Source organism: Clarias gariepinus, chromosome 22, assembly GCF_024256425.1.
Source record: "Clarias gariepinus isolate MV-2021 ecotype Netherlands chromosome 22, CGAR_prim_01v2, whole genome shotgun sequence".
NCBI classification, from domain to species: Eukaryota; Metazoa; Chordata; class Actinopteri; order Siluriformes; family Clariidae; genus Clarias; species Clarias gariepinus.
In genome coordinates this window covers 15,305,635-15,328,406 of record NC_071121.1, presented here as the reverse complement: position 1 = coordinate 15,328,406, position 22,772 = coordinate 15,305,635, and the positions used below count along the sequence as shown (strand labels likewise).

Sequence of the window (22,772 nt, the reverse complement as noted above, 5' to 3'; positions counted from 1 at the left end):
GTTAAACTTAAATTCTATACAGTATAATACTTAAGTATAAACATACAGCATCAAAATATGAACTAAATAACAATTATTATTAATTATTAATTAACAATTATATTTTATAATTAATTCATTCATTGAATTTGAATTTAAAAGCATGACCATTTACAGTCATGTCCAAAAGTTAGTATCTCCTCTTTTAATTAAGCAATGCTAAGTCCTCCATACTGCAAGATTTTGATGGTCATATAAACCTAGCTACAATGAAATTCTTATTTTGTCTTAGCCTCTTGAGAACAAGAAGGTAGAAGGGCAGCGAACAATAAAATTACAGTAGGCGATACATATAAATAAGAAACAACATCCCAAAAAAAGGAATAGAATTTTAAATTTACAGTGTAAATAACCCGTAATAGGGTTTAACAACCATCTCCTAATACACTGTGGTACCAGTAAACAATTCAAAAGACAAAGTGAAGGTAAAGTGGTGAATGAGTGGTGAAAGGTGATGTCATGTATAATATGTAAAGTGTTGCAGTTTCCTAATCCTGATAACATGGAGTTGTGCAAGATAAAGCACTTGCACTGTAAACTGTACATTTGAGCAGGAAGGGTAGCCTTAGGCATGTTACATCGTGGAAGTGGTAGTGAGTGACAACTGTTTATCAGCCTGATGGCCTGCAGATACAGACTGTCCCGGGGTCTGGTTGTTCTAGCTGTAATGCTCCGGGACTTCATGAGGATGAAAAATGTGTGAATGGGGTGGGTGGGGTCCCTGATAACGTTGCTGGCCCACTTTTCTGTCCTACTGTTCCACAGGATTTAAGAGGGGAAGTTGCAGCCAGTTGCTGTTACTCAGCAGCCCTTGATTAACTGATCATCCGCAGGTGTGCAGACTTTTACAAAAGCAGATGTTTCGGCAGTTTGCAAAGAGGAGAAGACATAAGCCATGGTCTTAGAAAAGCAATTGTTACTGCACGTCAATCTGGAAAGGGTTATAAAACCATGACCAAACAATTTGAAACGGGAAAGATTATTCACAAGTGGAAAGCAATCAAGTCAGTTGCCAATCTTTCCAGGAGTGGATGTCCTAGCACATTCACCCCAAGGTCAGACTGTGCAAAAAATGAAGAAAGAAAAAAAGACGTCTAGATTTTAGACCCTACAGGCCTCCTCAGCATGTTAAATGTTGAAGTTCAACTTTGTCCTATAAACAGATAAGACCTAAGTGGTGATTTTTGGCCATACTCCCCAGCGCCATGTTTGGCAAAAAGCAAACAGCATTTCAGCAGAAACACCTCGTACCCGCGGCCAAGCACAGTGGTGGTCTTTATACCAGAGGATTCTAGAGCTTGGTTAAAATTGGGACAGACATTAGGACAACGAAGCACACCCAAAAATCTATACCAGGACGGCTGAAAAATGAAAAAATCAAGGTTTTGAAATGGCCTAGTCAAAGTCCAGACCTCAACGCAATTGAAATGCTGTGGTGCAACCTCAAGAGAGCTGTGCATAAGCAAATCCCCCAAAACCTCTGCTGTAAAGAAGGATAGGCCTGAATTTAACCATAATGATGTGAGAGATTATTAAAGGGATATGCAGGACATAATGCAGGAAATTACAAGTTATTACTGCTAAAGGTGGATCTATAAGCTAAGCCAGGAGTCATGGGGGTACTTACTATTGCCCATGTTTTTTGTTGCTTTTGGTTTCATTTTTAAATATCTATCTTTTGAACATTACTGTATAATTAAGAAAAAGCATTTAGGTCAGATATTACAGTCAGTGGAAGTTGTTTACTATAATATTTTTGTGGTCTTGAAAGTCAAAAAAAGAAAAAAAAGGAAAAGCTGACATTTATCTACTTGTTTGTTACAATTAAGCTAAAAGCACAAAAAATTGGAAAGATCGATGTTCCTGCTCTTTTTAAAAACATCAATTATAGTGCGTATGAAGTGTAGCTGCTAGACCAGGTTTGTTTTCATCAGACATATCTGTTAGACTGGTGAGACACTCCTTGCCCACAGGAATCCTTGGAAAATTACCTTCCTGTACTAATACAGCTTACAGGTACAGAGAGATAACTCCTAAGAGCAATGACGAGCACACTGGGAGAAACATTCGGAACACTGTGTTTTTCTTTCACAGTCTGACTGGTGTTACAATGATGCGTGTGTTAACTTCGACTTGGATCAAATTTGTTGTACACAGAGGCCCTGGTTTACTCAGATGCAAAATAATGCGTGGTAGATTTAGGAAAATAATTGAGAGTGCTGAACGTTCCTGGGTCCAAGTCCAACACTGACTAATTCCCTTGTCCTGTGCTGACGTTCCCCATCTCCTAAAAATATCAAAGAACACAGAGGGAACGGGGTCCAAATAAGAAAATTAGCATTTATTAAGTTTGTACTACTTTCTAGTCAAGTCCCTGGCCAGTGGGTTGGTATAAATACCAAGACAGTCGCAGTGCTTTTATTTATGTGAGGAATCGGATTCAGTATTTATACTAAACTCTTTTCTGAAAACCTGCTGCATGCATGCCATAACCATGGTAAGTACAAGAAGAACGTAATATGACCTTAATGCTGCCTTGACAATGTGGTCATGGACCTACCATGACCATAGCACAAGCCTGAAGACGTCGTTGCGAGAACTCTATTGATGTAGCAGCAACGCAGAGACAGAATGATTTTTAAACTTTTCTGTCTGTTTCATGCTCATAGTACGTCACAGGTTTTAGTTATGTTGATAACAGGTCAATGACGTCATTAATACATACTTATTAAGGGCTTCCTTCCCTTTTGCTACATACCTCACCATGCTTTTTTGAACGTGTCCAAAAAAGGCGCAGCAGCTCAACCCCTGGAATAACTGGATGATCATAAACCTTGGGTAACCCAAACACTGACACCACAGCAATTTTAGTATGATACATGTTATATTTAACCCAGAACATTAATATCCAAATAAGAAATGTAAAACAATGACACACAACCTGACTCAACCAAAACCTTTCCCTCACACACCCCCAACACACACACACCCCAAAACATCCTCAGTGGACAACAGCCATTAATATTAACCTTACTGAACTGCCCATTTTGCCTCTGACTCGGACTTCCCACAGTGCTGTTCCAGTCAGTCCACGCTGATGTAAAAACACTTACTTCTTTGTATCATGGACTATAAAAAAACCCATGATGTCAGGCAACTAGAAATAGCCTTTTTGTACTATCTACAGTAATACCATTAAGACAAAATAAAGAAGTCTAAGATTCTCTGCTTTTCCAGCCCTCAATTTTGTCAATACGAGTGTGATTAAAGCCTCAGCTACTAACTGCATTATTGATTATGTAAGTTTGACTCACAAATCACACATGTACAGCTGTTAGGTGTCTGCTTGAGGAAGTGTGTTCAGAGGAAGCAGGTGTTGGCACTCACCCTTTCGGGCTTGTGGGTGGAAGGTGCATTATTGATCATGTAGGTTTGACCAAAGTTGAGGTGGGCAAGCTTAATCATTTTCTCAGTGTACTTTGAAAAGTAAAAATAGCCTTGATTCGGCAGAACTGGCATAAAACATGCGCATACTTGTCCTTATTCACTGTGACCGGTGACTACATACATTGTTCTACATGACATGTACACACATGGAGCGCAACCATCCCACAGACCCAAAGGGCAAAGTGAGATTTTAAAAATGACTTAAACTTCCGCTTGTAGTGATGAAAAGACATTTGCTTTAAACAAGTGTTATAATAATCATTAAACAAACAACACATGAATGTATGAAATAATAGAAATGAGTCGGTGAGTCAAGGCTGCATGTGCCATTTCGCTCGAGTCTTACTGGTGACAAATTACGCATAGAGCTTTTTATCAAAAAGCAATTTTGGGCTTTGATAAACAATAAAAGAACAACAACAACTCTCCAAGATCTGAGTTTGGGGCACATTAAAATATGGTATGGAACATTTCCTTTAAAACTTGGGAGGGCACACAAAAGTCTTTGCACTAAGTCTTATGTAATATGGGTACGGTTAGGTTGGGCTATGACAGGAAATCAGTACTTCACAATAGTAAAAAAGAGCCATAATTTTCAAGCATCTGCACAGAACAAATGTTTTAATTCCAAGTTAATTTGAACAAACGAACAAACAGAAATAGAATTATTTGCTGGTTAAGCAAGAACTTGCGCACTGCTTATTTCATAAATAGCTCTGTCTGCTCTTCTCTAAAACTATATTACAGAAAAGGTCACGCAGCAGTCTCACACATCAGGAAGATTTATGCTTTGAGGAAATGACACTTATTGGCGTCATAGTAGCAGAATAAAGAAAATATGGATGCAATTTGAACCTCCTGCATGTTACTACACCTTTACTAATGTTTAAGGATGATGAGCAAATTAAAAAACTTTCCCACGTCTTCACATTTAGGAACATTTCCTCCAAACTTTCTTTGCCCCTAAAAGGTAGTTCAAGTGCACTCTAAACCTCTTCTAATGCTAAAAAGGGGAACATTTGCAGACTGTTGTTTCAGATATGACCATATGTTCAGTGCACTTTGATCTTTCCAGGTATTTCTGTGCATAACGTCAACTTCCTAACCAGGGTCTGGTAATTATTGTCTTTCTATATTTGTGCTAAAGTGATGCAGATGTGCCGGTAAATGGTTTTGCCACCAAAATTAACCATAGCCACAAGTATGATGAAGAAGAAAAAGCAATAAGGAAGACAGAGGCATACTAGAGAAAGAAAGTAAAACACCACGAACTACTCAATAGCGTGCATGCATCGAACCGCTTATCAGCCAGGGTGTGTGCCAGAGGTCTCTCACTGTTTTCTGTCAGATAAGTCAAGTAAAATGGAGTGTTAATGAGTTGTCCGATGAATCACCAGGTTTGGTTGATCACGACGCAGGAGTTCCAGGGAAGAGGTTGTTCGTTTTAGGGGCTGCTGATCAGCGAGAACGGGGTATGATCCTTCACCATGTCTGATTTAGTACAACACACACCTATAACGTACAGTAATTCCTACTGCAGATGCCTCATCTTCACCCACATGCACTGAGATTTTTGGATCTGTTGATCAGTTTCTTTTTCTTCCTTGTGCTTTTATCTGCTTATTTACACTGGTTCAGCCCCTTACAGGACACGTAAACACAGGAACATGTGGGAGTCCAGGGTTTCTTTCTGCTGATTATGATTTTCCACTTACAGTTGCATGCATTTAGAGGCTCTTCTTTCTCTTTCTTGTTTATTTATTTATTTATTTTTAAATAAGTGTCAAGTCTGTGTTCTGTTTGTGCTGGTCTTTGTACGCTGTTATCTGTGTAAAGCAGGTTGTGTTTCAGCTGACTGCATGTAGTTTGAGCAAGGAGACAAACTTTGCAAAGGTTTTGGAGAACGTGCTTAACAAATGTTAAAACAGGAATATGGAAACACTGTATGTGAGCATGCAGATGTGATGTCACTGTGCGCGTGGTGAGGTTCACGTGCGTTGCAGCGCGTATATATAAACACTACGGATTCAATCAATTCCACGCCGAACGCGGAAGTGTGAGTGACCAGAGCAGCAGTGCGGATTTTATATATTTAAAAAAAACACTGACACATTCGCTTGACTGAGGTTCCTATGACAGGCAAAGTTATATTACAAATGTAAGTTTTTTGTCAGTGTGGTGCGCTCCTCTGTAAAGAATAAGCTGTACATTGTCTCACCTCGGTCGCGAGTCCAGCGAGGACGCGCAGCTCTGGACGGACAGCAGGGTCGGGGACTTCCGCGCTCCCACCGGACTCGGCTGGAGGCTGCAGGGGGACAACAGGTTCCCCTGCGAGGACGAACGGGACCCCGGAAACGCCTCCGTGCTCTCGCCATTTTCAAAATCCGAGTCCGAGGGCAAAACCAGAATAGGAGGCACACTGAGGAGCGCGCTCGCCGCAGACAGGTTAGAGAAGCTCTCGGTCACCACCGGACCGACATCGGTGCCTTCAAAGTCAGCCGCGTCGTTTATATGAATCACCGGCCGTCCGTCCAAGGATATGTTCGTGAGAAACAACAGAGCCTCGCGTCTCTTCCGCGTGTCCTTGCTTCTCCGCGGATGCGCCTCACCGTGCGCGCTCGCCGGACAAACGCTGAGCGGACTGCACGCAGCAGCCGCCATTCTCCACTGAGGAGCTCCGAGCCTGCTCCAAGCCGCTCTACCCGCGGCGCGAGAAAACCTGTCCACGCCCACCTCAAGCTCATTGGTGGAGCGACGCGTATTATGGTAATTAGGTGGCGAAATCTGAGATGTGATTGGCCCTGGTGGTTTGTCACGACCCCTAAGTAACGGATACACATGAACGACACTGAAGCGTTTCAGCTGCAGGTACAGTACAGCTGCTTAGTCATTATAACTTTATTGTGGATTTTATGACATTATGATCATTACATTTAGGATCGACAGGGTAAACGTATATATATATATATATATATATATATATATATATACACAGTATAGTGAACTCTGAAAGTGTTAAATCAGCACTGGGGAATTTACTGGGTATATAAACAAAACTTCTGCTAGGTTGGCAGGTAGATGGGTGGATGGATAGATAGATAGATAGATAGATAGATAGATAGATAGATACACACATACATAATGTATACATACTGTATGTAATACACACATAATCTAGTATAGTTTATATATAGATAATATATTATATCTAGATAACTTATATCTAGATGTTGTATATATGGACAGAAGGTCTTCGTCCCCACCTTATATATATATATATATATATATATATATATATATGTATATATAAGGTGGGGACGAAGACCTTCTGTATAAACTTTTTGCCAATCTAAATGAGGAATTTTTACAGTGGTAATTGGCACAGTGGTGTAGTAATTAACACTGTTGTTTTGCACCTCCAATATCCAGGTTCGATTACCACCTTGGGTCTGTGTGCATAGAGGTTTTGCTATGTTGGTGGGTTTCCGGTTTCCTCCCAATGTCCAAAAACATGCAGATTAGGCTAACCGCTGTTGCCCCGTAGTGTATAAATTAGAGTGTGAGTGTGTGTACAGTATATGTGTGTAAGTGTCCTGGGATAGGCTCCAGGCCCCCCGTGACCCTGTACACAAGATAAAGGGGTATAGCTGATGAATGAGTGAGTAATTTTTGACATGTCTTAAAAGACACACTTTCCAGACACACTTCCAGTCTACATGATTAACGAAAGTGAAAACTTAAACACTGTCCATGCGGAGGATTGTCCTTGACCTGATGTGCCAGGAAGTTTGGAAGGGTGAGCTTGCACTTCTGACACAGCTTTTTTAAGTCAGCAGTTGTGTTGAAAGGTTGCATCTTATCCCTTTTTTTCATTAAAATTCTATAATGATGTTTTAGCAGTTTCATTTTCATTTCTGTAGTGTCCCTATAGCAAACCCCTTCAACTAAAAAACAAACAAACTCACATCTAGATAGTCTATATATCAAAAATTTCTTTTTAAGAGTGTACAATAAATCTTGTCTGTTTATTTGAGCCATGTAGCTATTTATTCCTGAGCTTTCCAGACACACTGCCTAACTGTTTTCAAGTTAAAAAAATGGATTAATTCAAGGGACTAGTCAAATCGGAATATACAACTGTAGTAACTAAGTCATAAATTTTACTTTGATATGGGTTGGTTGTGATTTTCACCGCTGTACCCTTGTATGGTGTTCATGTTTTTGTTACTCAGCCATTGTTCACAGGTCTCGTGGACCCATCACAATATTGGGATTTTTAAATCAATACAGCTTTAAACTATTTATTTAAAATACTAACCAGTTACTTTATCTTAGTTACAATAAATATTGCAGCATACAGTATATGGTTAATATTTGGCATTTACCAAAGTTTTAACACTCTACTCCCCCGGGGACCAGTGGACCCAAATACCACATATGGAATATTAATGTGTGTGTGTTGGGGGTGGGGACATTTATGTAAATGGTTCTCACATACCCAAAGACCATATAAGGGTTAAAAACTAAGAACACAAAACCCCTCTGGGATTTTTACCCCAGACCCTAATTTAAGAACTATTGGCGAATAAGTTCCTGCAGTCCCAGTAGGATTACTGTAAAAACAAAAAACTTCCATATAACCACACACACATAGACAGATATACAAAGTTCCAAATGAAGATTTTGTCAATGTTTTATCGATTTTGGATGACCTACAGTTAGGGTGGGGAGGTTCAAATATTTGACTGCATTTTCTTTTCTTTTTCTTTTTTTTTTTTGACAAGACATAGAGAGAAGATTTTTAAACACATACAGTTGATGTTTCCAGAATAGGCCTTTTGGGAAGAAAAAGAGAATACCATTACTGTGTCCCAGTAGATCTTTCTCTTTGTTGGAAGTGCCTTTTTATAGTTTGTGCTACAGTTAAATTTATATCACTACCAAAATTAAAACAAGGCACAATGAATAAGATTAAACAAGGTTTAATACATGAAATGTGTTGTAATGGGACACCATGTTAGATATAGCCAGACGCTTAGACCTCAGTGTAGCTTATTTTAGTTTTTTACAGTAATAAGTCCCCTACATACGAACATTTACATTATCAGAGTTATGAACTTTAGAAGATACGAGCAAAGCACGCAAAGTGCAAAGCGTGCATGGTCACTCATGGAAGTTAGATCTCGTTATTTTAACATTTAGAATTATAACATGTTCTTTAGAATTGTTCAAGCAGTAGCACAATTCTAAAGAACAAGGACAAGATCGAGGAATAGGTTAGTTTTGTTGCTATGTATAACCAATTATGTTAGTATCCTAGGATTTAGACAATGTTTGTTGCCCTTACGAACAAATTGGACTTATGAACGAGCTCTCAGCTCCCGTTTATATGTCTGGGATTTACTGTACATGCCTTTATAAGCATAGAATAAATACTACAAACAGTCAGTCGATCATAACTTATTTTATTTGAAATATACACTTTTACACAATCTTACTGATATGCTTTTCTCCACACAGGCACTTGTCAGAGCAGGCAAGTGACTTCTGGGAAGAGATACTTCACCAACATGTACAATTTGTTACAGACAAAGTTATGCCCAACTTTGCATTACTTTTGGTATAGCCCTTATAAATACTAGCCTTTGACGGTATGTCAATAACATTTTAAAAGTTGTAGTGAAACTCTTATTATTATTATTTGGTATTACACATTTACATGGTTGTGTAATAAGCATTCTTGCAAAATAATAATAAAAAAGTAAAAAAAAAAATTTAATAGACCATTGCAAATATCATATTACAGTGGAACCTCGGACTGCGAGTAACGCGGTTTGCAAGTGTTCCACAAGACGAGCAAAGATTTTAAAAAAAATGTGGACTTAAAAAAACGAGCAAGTCTTGGTTTATGCCTTAGGTAATCAGATACAGTTTTATTTAAATTACATATATTTGATGTGCTAAGAGATTTATGTTCCGTTCATGTGAAAGTTAGAACACTTTCCGGCAATAAAGTCCCTAAAAAGATCAAGAAAAGCTTAATTAATTATTAATTACATTTATTCTGTATCTTAACTACAGACAAAAAGTCAAGTTTGTTCTGCCATCACCACAACTCTCCTGAGGGGGCGCTGAAGGAGGTAATCAGGGAAGCCCTTCAAAAGGCTAGAACTAGCATTCTAGAGAACAAGTATTATAAAAAATATGTAAGTAATGACTTTAAAAAAATCCAATATACTGTTCAAGTAATAATCAGAGGTAGTAGTCCTCTTCCTCAATGTCTCCGTGTCCTTCGTCAAAGCCGAGGGCCTCGATGTCATGCGTGATATCACTCATCCTACTGTTGAAGTCGTATGATCCCTCGTACCCTCTCACAGCCGTGGCCGACATGTTGCTCATACTCTTCTTGATCCGCCCAAAACTATCAGTCAGTATTCCACCCTCCCGGATGCCAATGCTTTCCAGGAACGTCTCGAAGGTTCCCACATCTTGGTCAGGGATGAAGGGGCGCATACCTGTCCATGAAAGGAGACAGAAGAAACAGAACATTCCACTAATGATTATGTGCCTTAACTCAGAGATTCTTAACAAATTTTGACTTGGAAAACGAACAAGTCTTGGTTTACAGTATGTGTACCGAGTATCCGAGCGTCACGTGATCACAACTGAGCCAATGTTTTTTCTCTCTCTTGCGTTGCGGAATTGTGGGTAATCGTTTCCCCTGCTGTTCTCTCACTGGTATAATCAACATCTGTGCACGTGTGTACTGTTTACTATAACACACATGTTTTTTTTTTTTACTTTACAGCAGTGATTCCATTAGTATGCGCTAACGCGAGAGTCATTAGCGATGTTCCTTGCAAATTTTTCCGTTAATGTGTGTGTGTTTGTGTGTGTGTTAAACTCAAATAAAAGAGAAGGAAGGGTTACTGTGTAAGATGAGAAGAGGAAGGGGGGAGGGGCTGATTCCTCCGTTCTTCTTACTTTAGCGTTACACACATACACACACACAGTGTCTGCGCGCATAAACACTTATCTTTTAGGAGGATTTATTTTAACTTATTTTAAATGTAAAGTGCAGGTTAATTTGGTTTATTTTTACTTTATATTTTGTATTAAGTATTTTTATGTATTTATTTTTTGGGCTATGGAACGAATAATTTGAGTTTCCATTATTTCTTATGGGAAAGGGTATTTTGAAATACTGTATATGAGCTCACAGACTCCTGTCGTTAGTTACTTCCATTATAACTGAGGGGAAAGAGATTACGCCCTCTTTCTAATCTAGAGAACATTTTGCTTTCTTGGCTACCGGGCACTGATGGCTGTGGCATCAGTAGACTTTAAACTTGTGATTTTCCTCCGACTGAAAAAACACTTTTATATTCTACCCCTCAGGAACCTCTTTTTCAGCTTTGCTTAAAAAGTAAGTTGTCTTAGGAAAATTTTTAAGCACTTGATTTAATGTAATCTTATATTCTGGTATCACCCAAATTAGGATGGATTCTCTGTTAAGCTGTTTCCTTTCAAGCTTTCTTCCTGTTGTCATCTCACTGTGTACCCTGCCTTGTAGGCTCCAGGCCCCTCGTGACCCTGCATATACGATAAAGCGGTATAGTCGCAGATTGAATGAGAGACTCAATTTACTGTATTACTTCAAACCTTCAACGCAACTGATGGCTGGTCACAGTGACCTATGGTTTTGCGCCATTGGAAAAAGGGAAGTTACATGGCTGAGGACCACAACCTCTTGCAATATACAAGCACACACACACACTTGCACACCCACTGACAGTATGGTATCGTCTACATGCAGCATGTATTTGGACTGTGAGAGGAAACAGGAGTATTTAAATTCCATGCGCACAAACTTGTGACAAGATTTAAACCCCCAAAGGTTTCCTCGGGTTAGGGTTAGGGTTAGCCCTAACCCTCAGGACATTTAAAAAATGTACCTTAATCTTTACTATTGGCACAATGGTTACATCATGACAAGCTGTTTTAATGGAACTTGGGGACAATCTGGAATCCAGTTAGATCTTGAAAAAATTGTTAGATGTTATGAGCAGGGCTTAGTTATACACAATAAGGCAGAAACACACACACACACATTTATACATGGGACTGACAATGGCAATTCCACACGAAATAAACACACATGGATACATTTAAGTCATTTAAACTTATGTTTTCCCCAGAGGGAATGCATCCAAGACTTGTGTGAATTATTGTTTTGACATGCTTACACTACATTGTTATATATCTGCTGCTTAATGATCTTAGCTCTGCTTCATATCTCTTGAAACATACAGTGTAAAACGTCATAGTTCTGGGCTATGTTTGATGAGGATGTAAGCAGATAGATGTAAAGACCTTGTTGGTTATGTAACTGGGTTCCTGTACAGCTGTTTAAGGACAGTGTAGAGAACAACAATATGGTCTGATAAAAAAAAAAAAAACTTTTATGTGCCATTTATCTTTCATAAATCTATCATGTCCTATCGGCCCCTTGAGCTAGTTCATGACTGGCCTTAAATCAGGGAATCATTTTCTGCAAAAAAAAAATATATTGAAATTAAAAAATTCACACTTGAGGTGATGCTGTTGTGCTGGATCTCAGTAAAGAGTCTGATATCCAGCACGACAACACTACCCCATTTGTGATATTGCTTAAATCAAATAAGCATGTAATAGCTTTTAATTTTTCAATCTTTCACCTCAACTTTTATTTGTTTCCTCAAGACAAGTCTCTTCAACATCAACCCCAAGATCACAATGGATACTCAAAGCAGCAACAATTAATAAAGTAGCACTTCTTATATTTTAATGAATTAAATCTAGTGACAATGCAGTGGGGCTGCACGGTGGTGTAGTGGTTAGCACTGTCGCCTTTGCACCTTCAGAGTCTGGGTTCGATTCCTGGCTAGACTCAACTCCCGTCTCAGCGTGCATGAAGTTTGCATGTTCTCCCCGTCCTTGGTGGGTTACCTCCGGGTACTTCGATTTCCTCCCAAAGACCTGCAGATTAGGCTAATTGGCGTTCCCAAATTTCCCGTAGTGTGTGTATATGGGTTTTTTTTTGTGCAAAATTATGTAAAGATAAATATGTGGTCATTACACGTGTCAGATGACGGTTTGGTTCACTTACCGAGCAGGAGGAACTTGCGCGAGTCTCCATAGAGCTGGAGCAGGTCTGCGCAGAACTGGTCTATGGGAGCACCTATGCGGTACTCCCTCAGCAACACAGCAAACTGCTGAATCTCGTGGGGAGACAGCTTATTACGTAGCTGTAAACACCACAAACATGTCACACTAGTGAGGACTGAAACAAAAACATCTGCGAAATTCAAATGAAGGGCCTCTTAGCTAACAGAAAATAAACTTTATCACAGAGAGTTTTAATCTTAGATAGATAATACACATGTGGCACTGCCGCACAACATGGAGAAACAACAAACATGATGTATATATTGTAGGTTTTGTGATTCTTATTGTCTGTATCCATAATTATTCAATATTAATGCAAACTTTCAATTTTTTAATTCTGGAAAGCTGTTTGGCGAAAATGTCATAATAAATTTGAATTGAATTGAACTTTCAGGTTGTTATCTGACTATGGATCTATGGATCATTTCCATAATTTTCACAGTTTGTTTGTTTATTAATTTGATGCCTCAAGGAAAGTATTACTCATGACCTTATGTGCTGTCACAGATGAAGAGAGTACATTTTTTTTTACTGATTGCATGAGGTCACATCATTACCATGAGTTCACAAGTGAGTAGTACATAAGAAGCAATAAAACATATTATAAATACAAATTAGTATAAGTAATATATATATATCAAAAAAACTCCATGATCGTTCCTGATTTTTATTTCTTTCTACATTGTAAATGGTGAGATGTGTCTGCTACTTATGCTCTGTAAAGACTTCATAACGCCTCTAATCTGAGATGCTGTTAATTGGTCATTTTTCAGGCTGATGACTCTAAATGGACTTCTCGTCTGCGGCAGAGGTAGGTTTTGGTCTCGTCCTCCTGGGATGGCCTTTATGAGAGCCAGTTTCATTATGGTGCTTGACGGATTTTGCAAATGCACTTGACAATACTGTTCTTGCAAGAACTATTACAGAAAGGCTGACCTCTGTGTCTTAAAATAACAACTAACTGTTGTTTTTGTTGTTGTTACGTAATTACCTAATTCCATATGTGTTATTTTATAGTTTTGAAATCCCCAGTATTGTTGTAGAATGTAGAAAATAAATCACTAAACAGAAACAAAGAAATTTGCAAGTGACCCTAAACTTTTGAATGGTAGTGTATATATATATACTGTATATGCAATTCATGTTTTAATTTTTCTAAAGATGATCACTTTACAATAGACATGCATATCTCGTGAGATAGACACAAATGCATGTACGTCTCACCGTAATCATGTACTCTTGCATTAGCTGCAGGCTTGCATTACTGGGTTCCGAGTCACTGTGTATGGATGCCAGGCTGCGATGCGAGTCCTGATAGGAAAGAGACGAATTCTCACTGTAGTTCTCACTGTAGTATGGTTCAAAGGCATACTGAGATCCATCACTGTCGAAAAACACACATAGCACAAAGCTAAAAAAAAAAACCTAAGTGATCTTATCAGACTGATTCACAAGGGTACCATTATAGTTAAAGTCCTAGTCTACGTGCACAGACACATGTTTATATAATCCAGTCTACTGCCCACATACTTAAATACACAAATTCACACACACTCACACACACACACACACACACACACACACACACTAGTGTCTTACTTGTCATTCTTTCTTCCTTTTCTATTTATCATTGGAAAGGCTAAATACTGATACTGATAACACTAATACCTCATGTGTTCATTTCCTTGTTTTCATAAATTTGATCCTCAGTGGAAAAAAAAGACAGTAAAAACAATGTGTACAAACTATGAGCTGCAGCAGCTGAAGTCTGTGTCATAGCCATATGTCATATCTGTCAGACAGCTGTCACCTTAGAAGCACAAAAACAGAAATGAGCAGAATTGTTTTAAAAACATTTATCAGAGGAAGCTAATTTTGTAACAAATCAAAAATTGGCAGTGACTTTAATGCATTTATTCATTTATTCATTCATTATTTACCTAAAACTGTTGTGTGCATAAATTGATATTCCTGGAAAGCAGGTATTAAATCTGCAGAAAATTGTTGTGACCAGTTGATAATTTTTTTTTAGTCGTTAAAAGTTTTAGTCATAATAATCAGTAAGTTTAGGCCTATAACTACTCCCTTAGAAAAACAAGCCAGAACTTTTTGTTGTGGTAGTTTTGTGGATGTTTGGAAACATTTGGTGTAGGTTTTGAACGTTAAAATTACTAATCAGTCCAGAGAGTTATTTTTTTTATGACTTCAATCAGTCATTATGTCCATTTCACAATTATAGACGATCATAGAGAGTAGAGCTCATAGAGTATGTTTGCATTCAATTTATCCCAGTGCAGCTACAAGCTATCACATTCTTTCACAGAGAGAACACACAATGAAACTGCTAAGAAGACTCCTCAACATGCTGCCTTCGCTCGCATTTGGTATTTTACACTGAATTCATCAATCTGATATAAAGATGCCTTGGTGTGTACTTTTTAGGAAGCATGCTGGAATTCTAGACTCTGAAGAGCCATAGCAGAGTCGATGTCGAGTGTGGCGTATAATAATATTTGCGTAGTATAGTGCTCAAAATAAATAATTGCTAGTGAAACGGCTGCCGACTCGCTCACCGCGCACATTTCCCGTAACTCTTTAAACGCAAGAGCGCACAAACAGCATGTTGAGCTCCCAGACCTCACCGTCCTCCCAATTTGCTGCCATTTCTTACTGCTACACTTGTTTCATTTCTGCATTTTGGTTCCTGTTGCTAACTCTTTACTGTTTTTTAAATTTGAACCAGGTGGTGGGTCAAAACATGTCAAAACATTGCACCCCTTCCACAATGCCAGTTCTCCTTTCCACACATATCTTTGCTGTATCTATCCCTGACGCCAGCTTACAGGTGCAACAACAACAAAAACAACAACCCCCGTTCTGTCTCTGTCTCTCACAGTAAAGCGTAATAACGGCACAACAATCCCGCCTGTGTGAAAGAAGCTAATGATTCACCACCCATGTATTTTATTATTTGTAAATATACAGTATGTTCTGGAGCAAGGAAACAGCCAAATACCAGCCCCACCCCACAATGACATATCCAGCAGCATCATACAGTAGTAAAAGTGTGTTGTCTCTTATCTTTGGGTTATAAAAGACTGAAATGTAAATTGTTATGTTTCTGTCACTTACTTCTCTGAAGCCAGTAGCGGCCAGGCATGGTGTAGTGATACCCTGCCCTGTCTACACACTCAATGGTCTGGTGTCCATAGATGATTTGAAACATCTGACAGATGAGAGCACAGTACTCCTCTGCAGCATCCTGTGAATTAGTTGTTGTCATGTGAAGACATAAAGGGAATGACAATCTTAGGAAATCAGTGGGAGATAACGTTAAAGAAACAAGCATTATACAACGCACAAACAAAGACATGTACACAGATTACACATCTGCACAAACAGACAAACTGAAATCTATGGGATAGCACAGTATCCTTTATATTGACAAACCCTGCTTCTTTTAATACACTTGGATTCCTGACGCAGGACCATGTTATGAGTCTCTGTATTACACTGCAGACAGACTCTGAGTAAGCTGCTTACACATCTGTCACAACTCTGCTCATCAAAACTTACTGCAGAGCAAAATAAAGTCATTCGTGAGGTAATGAATGCTGCTCTCTAGTATTATACTGCATTTAACCCACATTAGAATCTTTCTCTATAAACCTAAGATCCACCCATCCATCCATCCATCCAGTTAAATAAACAAATAAATAAACATTTACATTCAGTTTATAAGAATTCAGGGGGTGTCAACAGCTATGTCAAATAAGGCATCTTTTCATGTGTCCGATCATCCATCCATCCATCCAGCGGTTAAATTTATTTTATGATATATACCGTATATATATATCAGCCATAACAAACAAACAATGATTTAGTGATATTTAAAAAATATTAAAAAAACAACAGCATTTTTTCTATTTTAAAAAGTTCTCATACATGTTTGTACACATCTTTATCAAGCATTCCAATAAATTTGAAGTTATCCATCCATATACTTGTCCACCCATTCTTAAATCTAAACATTTGTTTATTTATTCTCCCATCCTCTCTACATCATCATATACACATTCCCATAATCACTTCTTCTCCACCTGTAATTTCTCACCCTGTTCTCCACAGCCAGCACGACCAGGTTGCAGTAAGCGTCAGGGCACGGTGTGGGCTCCAGGGGATTGTGGCTCCTTCTCTCCCAACTTCCAAATGCCTTGCCTCTCTCCCAGCTTCCCATAAAAGCATGCCTTCGTTCCCAGCTGCCCCCTTTCCCATGCTTCCTCTCCCAGCTACCTCCACCTTTACCCCCTGGTCCGTGTCTCTTCTCCCAGCTGCCACCCACACCCCCTCCACCTTTGCCCACAGGACCACGGCGCTCCCAGCTGCCTCCTACAAACCGTCTCTCCCAGCTCCCGCTCATGGGTCTCTTCTCCCAGCTTCCTCCGCATGGCTTGCGGGTTTGGCGTCGCTCCCAACTGCCCCCAACCTGCCTTCGTTCCAGACTGCCACCTCCACTGTTGCCTCCTCCTCCTCCTCCACCTCCTCCTCCTCCTCCCCCGACAGAACCAACTCCCCCCACACCAGTGCCAGTCTGCTTTGACTCATGGCGAGACAACGGCTTCCAGTCCACACCACAGATTGTATGGCGTCGCTCCATGGTGCCCCCTGCAGGCCGAGGGTCAGCATTGCTCATGGTCTGTCTACGACCTTCTAGTCCAGTAGGTCTTTTTTCAAGACTGTCTTCTGCTATAATGGTATCCACATTCAGACCTGAGACATATGCAATAAGGAAGGAAGGAGTCATAAAGGTCTTATGGTCAGTTGCATGATTTGTTTGAATATTAACTGCTGATTTATGAATTGATGTTTTATAAAAAAAAAATAATCAAAAACTAGTCTGCAAATTTTCCTTATTTTCTTAATGGACCATTAGCAGAACTACATAATATTTTGGTCAAAAATATATTTGCATTACAAGTATCACTATGGGGTACCCTGCACTTTTGTCACCTGTTTTCAGCACCAGTAGGTGCAGTGCATCGTCTCGCAAGTAGGAGGCAGCAGCTATCTCATGTGTAGGGATTCGCAGCAGTAGTTTCTCATTGTCTCTCCAAGTGAGCAGTAGACAACGTGCAGATAGACTCAGGATACAGTCCTGTTCTACAGTTGTCTGAAGAGGCAGGACCTTCAGCTTCTACCAGTGATAAAAGAGGATTTATGTACTGCGTTTATAAGCCCAGGCTCAGAATTGTAATAAGGTAAATACTGTATGTCCTCACTCTGGCAGTGTCCAGTAGCTGCAGCAATTCGTCCCTGCTGGAGGGGTTTAGGGAGCAAGACACCCATGTCAGATGACCCAGAAACTGAGGTTTACATTTAGAAAGAATTATATTCATTACTTGGAGCTTTGGACAACCCAAAGATTATCTGTAAGGCAAGTGAGTACTAAAAACTCTGTTAGATTGCTTATAAAACCCAATGCAATTTGATAATATTATTTGTAATATAATAATATTTTTACACACAACGTTTCTTTATCAAAATGTAATAAATTGATAATCTGTAACAGCACAGACTCTTTTGTTTCTCCAAAAATGACATTTATATGGCAGATGTTCCACATTAATTAAATACTAAATTAGTCAATAATTAAAAAAGTGTTAAATAATTGTGGATAATCTGTAATGTTAGTAAATCTTCTGACATGAAAAATTGGTCTTGATAAAGGAGTTTACACATTGTGGATTCTCAGTAACATGACAAACTGCCTTTTATGTCTTATTAACTTAGAGAGAGAGAGAGAGAGAGAGACTGGTGAGGCTTCTATTTATAATAGCTTGATCATTCATATATATACTGTATATACACACTATATTGGCAAAAGTATTCTCTCGTCTGCTTTCACATGCATTTGAACTTGTGTAATGTCCAATTTTTAATCCATAGGATTTAATATGATGTTGGCCCACGCTTTGCAGCTATAACAACTTCAACTCTTCTGAGAAGGATTTCCACAGGGTTTGAGGATGTGTTTGTGGGAATTTTTGCCCATTCTTCCAGAAGTGCTTTTGTGAGGTCAGAGAATGATGTCGGATGAGAAGGCCTGGCTTGCAGTCTCCGCTCTAATTTATCCCAAAGGTGTTCTATTGGGTTGAGGTCAGGACTCTGTGCAGGCCAGTCAAATTCTTTCATACCATGTCTTTATGGACCTTGCTTTGTGCACTGGTGCGTCGTCATGTTGGAACTGGTATGGGGTTGTGTTTTAGGAGTTGGGCTCAGTGCCTTACTTGACTAAAAGGAACTCTTAATGCTTAATGCTCTTAATGCTTTTTGAGCTCCCAACTTTGTGGGAGCAGTTTGGGGATGGCCCGTTCTTGTTGCAACATTACTATGCACTAGTGCACACAGCAAGGTCACTCACCAACCACAAAAAACACCTCCGAGTGATATGGATATCAATGAAATGCTGGAATACTATTTCGAGGAAATTTACTGATTAGTAAAATTTATGTTGCTAATGGTACAAAACAAACAACAAGTATGGAAACACTGATGTCGAGCAAAGTTACTGTCCCAAGTAAGAAAAATGATCTTTCGTACAATGCAATAGTATAATAAAATATATTGTTATCCTTCTAATCATATGAACTTGTTGGATTTATTAATAATTATTAATAACTGCAGTTTTTGGTACTAGACATATACATGTACTCTATAGGGCTCTAGGACATAAATGTGCCAATGTTTAGTGTTTGGCTGACCTTCACTTCCTTCTCCACATAGTCGTAGATGAGGCGCTCAGGATGGATGAAAAAATCTGGTGGGTAAAGAGGCACAGTGTGCAGAGGCCTGCGGTATGCACTGCCCCTGTCTGCCTGCCTCCGGGCTGACTTTGGGAAGACCAGTCGTTTTATTGGTAAAACAAACCCCTAAATAAGCACAGGAACATGAATATATAATGATGAAAATGTGTCATGCCAACATTTCTGCAGGGACATAATGGGAAGTTATAGGAAGCATTTACACACATGGATAAATTTGTTGGTACGATTCCATTAAAAAAAGAAAAAACCCACAATGGTCACTGAAATAACTTGAAACTGGCAAAAGTACTAATAAATCATTATTTAAACATTGATTATTAGAAATCAGACATTGTGATAAATAATATTAATAATAATAATAATAATAATAAAGAAAAACTAATAAAACTGGCCTGGACAAATTAGTCGGTACACCTAGAAAAGATTAAATCTAATTTTAGAATAGTAACATATTAAACTAAGGAGATCAGAAAGAGTAAAGTCCATAAGACCATCTCCAAGGAGTGTAATATTCCTGTGACTACAGTTGCAAATATTATTAAAAAGTTTAGAGTCCATGGGACTGTAGCCAACCTGCCTGAATGCTGCCACGAGAGAAAAACTGACATCAAATTGAACAGGAGGATAATATGGATGGTAACCAATTTCCAGACAATTTTCCAAAGAGATTTAAAGTGAACTCCAAGGTCATGGTACATCAGTGTTGAATCTTACCATTCATCTCTGGTTGATCAAAAGCAGACTTAATAGAAGGCGACCCAGGGGGACTTCGCTGTTGAAAGCAAATCATATAAAAGCCAGACCGGAATTTGCCAAAATGCATACTGACAAACCACAATGCTTCTGGGAGAATGTTCATTGGACAGATCAAACAAAACTTTTTTGGAAAGATATAAAAATGAAGCTTTGAAAGAAAAGAACACTGTTACTATTGTGAAAGATGCAGGGGGCTTGTTTATGTTTTGTTGCATCTGCATCTGGCACAGTGTGTTTTTATTTGTTAAGGGTACAATGAAATCTCAAGACTATTAAGGCATTCTGGACAAAACTTAGTGCCCGGTGTCCGAAAGCTAGCGACATTGCGATTGCCATGAAAGATTGTGCAACAAAACATTAGATTAAGGAGTTTTGTCCAGGTCAGATAGATTAGTTTTGTTTTTAAATTTTTCTGTTGAATTCAAAAGCAGTGCCTTAGTTCATTAATAGATGTTCATTAAAGTATTATTTATTATTACGTTATTTTAGTGATTATTATTTTTTTTTTTGATGAAAGGGTACCAATAAATTCAACCATGTGTGTGTATACTGTATAACATTCACTATAAAGTACGGTTATTGATTCTATTGAGGTATTTGGACCAATTCACAGAACTAGAGTGTACTATTGCCATGTTGTAAAGCCCAACAGGAGGAAACCTTATCCTCAGCCATCACGTACATATTTGAGATATTTTGTGAACCAGATATTAAGTAAGTTATTAGCATTCTGTCCAAAGCTTTCAGTGTGGCTTTGGGGGGGAAAGGTATTACGCAATGAAGACTGATGTAATCAATCAATACATCAGTTTTATTCACGTAACACAACAAACCATCCAGTGATTCTATTTTAGCTTTTTCATGTTCAGCTGTATGACTTAATTAACTACTCTTGCCCAATTTTAGGTACTAATTATTAGTGAACAACCTGCACCTCATGCTGTGACAGTATCGGAGAGAGAGAGAGAAAGAGAGAGAGAGAGAGAGAGAACTATTAGAAAGGACTGTCTCCTGCAGTGTGGACCAGATGAGATAACACATGTCAGATCAGCCACATGCTGATTTACACGTGTGAATGATGGAGAGCATATAAAATCACACCATATTCGAAAGTGTATTCCTAGATGAGACACTCATTTTTCCTAGGATGGATGAGAAAGTCAGGGTTCTCGCAGTATGCTCACTAATGGCCTATTAATCATCTTCATTCAGTGTTTCAGTGTGGAAACGAAGCAGTGTGTTCATGTGCATGTGAATTCTAAAATCAATTGGTCATTCGAGCCTGTGTGTGTGTGTGTGTGAGTTTATGTATATTACAGTTAATGTTAACAACATTTCTTGGATGATATATTGGCAACGAAATACGTTCTGGCATAATGGAAATATCTCCAATTCATTAAAGCTAAACAGACACTTTGCTTTATTAATTTGTCCCTGAGAAAACTGGTTTTAAATAGATCCAGTAGAGGGCAGCTGCAACTATTAGATCTTCTTTTAAATTAAAATGGTTTGTTAAATGTCTTCGTTCTTCTAATCAAAGCTGATCAGTTATATTACCTGTTTTAGCACACACTCCTAGTGTTGTGAATCAAGGCAAGAAAACCCAACAGACCTTTAAAATTGAATTAAAGCAAATGGTTGTTTTACATCTTAATCCATAAATTAAGAGGGAAGAGGAGAAGGTACTGACTGTATATGTGGAAACATTAACACCTAATCAGTGGTTAAGAATGACACCAGCTAATCTGCACTGACTGAGGTTTAGCACTCTTAATTAAAAAAAGAAAAAGAAGAAGCCATTTTAAGCAGAGCGGAAATGCATGGTAACAACCTCAAACCACACGGGACCCTTGCTTGAGCAGATCGACACATAAAAACAGCTAGCTGTATGAGAGACAGTAGGCTAATCTAGTCATATAATAAGCAACACAAACCACAAAACTAGACAATAATATTGCCCATGGCGTGCAAACACAATTAGAGAACTAAGGTACGTCAGTCATGTAAAACAAAATACGAGTACACATACAGAGGCAATGACGGCCTGTGTCAAGCTAGAGTGTTCACAAAACTAGTAATTTTTTTTGTGCGCGGGGTGATTGTCATCACAGAGAACATTAAACAAATAAATAAATAAATAAATAAACACTGAGCAGATCTTACCTTTTTGATTTTCTTGGGCTCATAGTCCATGTCAGTTGGTAGTGTGTAAATTAGTATAATAGTATAGTAACAGTGGGTGAGTGAGTGAGTGTGTGTGCGTGTGTGTGTTTGTGTGTGTGGGCAGGGCTGGCTTGATCTTCCATTAGCCCCCAAGCAGGACATCACAACTAAAGCAGGAAATAAGCTTCCTGTTGAAGAGGAAACTCCACCAGAAAGCCCAATCTAAACTCTCCTGAAGCAGCTCCAAACTGAGTACACACACACACACACACACACACACACACACACACATTTTCCTAAGATTCCTAGCTCTATGCAAAAAAAATAATCCCACAC

General features: G+C 38.8%; 2 protein-coding genes across 3 annotated transcripts in view; both read right to left on the bottom strand.

The window, feature by feature from the left end:
* cables2b (Cdk5 and Abl enzyme substrate 2b) overlaps window positions 1–6,324 on the bottom strand; it is a 41,162-nt gene extending 34,838 nt beyond the window's left edge. The window contains exon 1 of the mRNA XM_053482098.1: window positions 5,705–6,324. Coding sequence (XP_053338073.1) covers window positions 5,705–6,147 — 443 coding nt within the window. The 5' untranslated portion in view covers window positions 6,148–6,324. The remainder of the gene's footprint in view (window positions 1–5,704) is intronic.
* Window positions 6,325–8,934: 2,610 nt separating this feature from the next.
* On the bottom strand, window positions 8,935–22,548 carry ccm2l (CCM2 like scaffold protein). Of its 2 annotated transcripts, none has more exons than XM_053482096.1 (10): window positions 22,437–22,548; window positions 19,455–19,622; window positions 17,973–18,056; window positions 17,704–17,887; window positions 16,808–17,463; window positions 15,826–15,955; window positions 14,440–14,503; window positions 13,918–14,077; window positions 12,635–12,773; window positions 8,935–10,001 (listed from the first exon to the last, which is right to left on the bottom strand). In XM_053482096.1, the coding sequence occupies exons 1-10, from the start codon at window positions 22,464–22,466 to the stop codon at window positions 9,739–9,741; spliced, it is 1,878 nt and encodes a 625-aa protein (XP_053338071.1). In that variant the 5' UTR covers window positions 22,467–22,548; the 3' UTR covers window positions 8,935–9,738. The 2 variants fall into 2 exon arrangements, with proteins under 2 accessions (XP_053338071.1, XP_053338072.1); XM_053482097.1 differs by lacking the exon at window positions 8,935–10,001 and adding an exon at window positions 12,331–12,504.
* Between the last annotated feature and the right edge of the window lie 224 nt (window positions 22,549–22,772).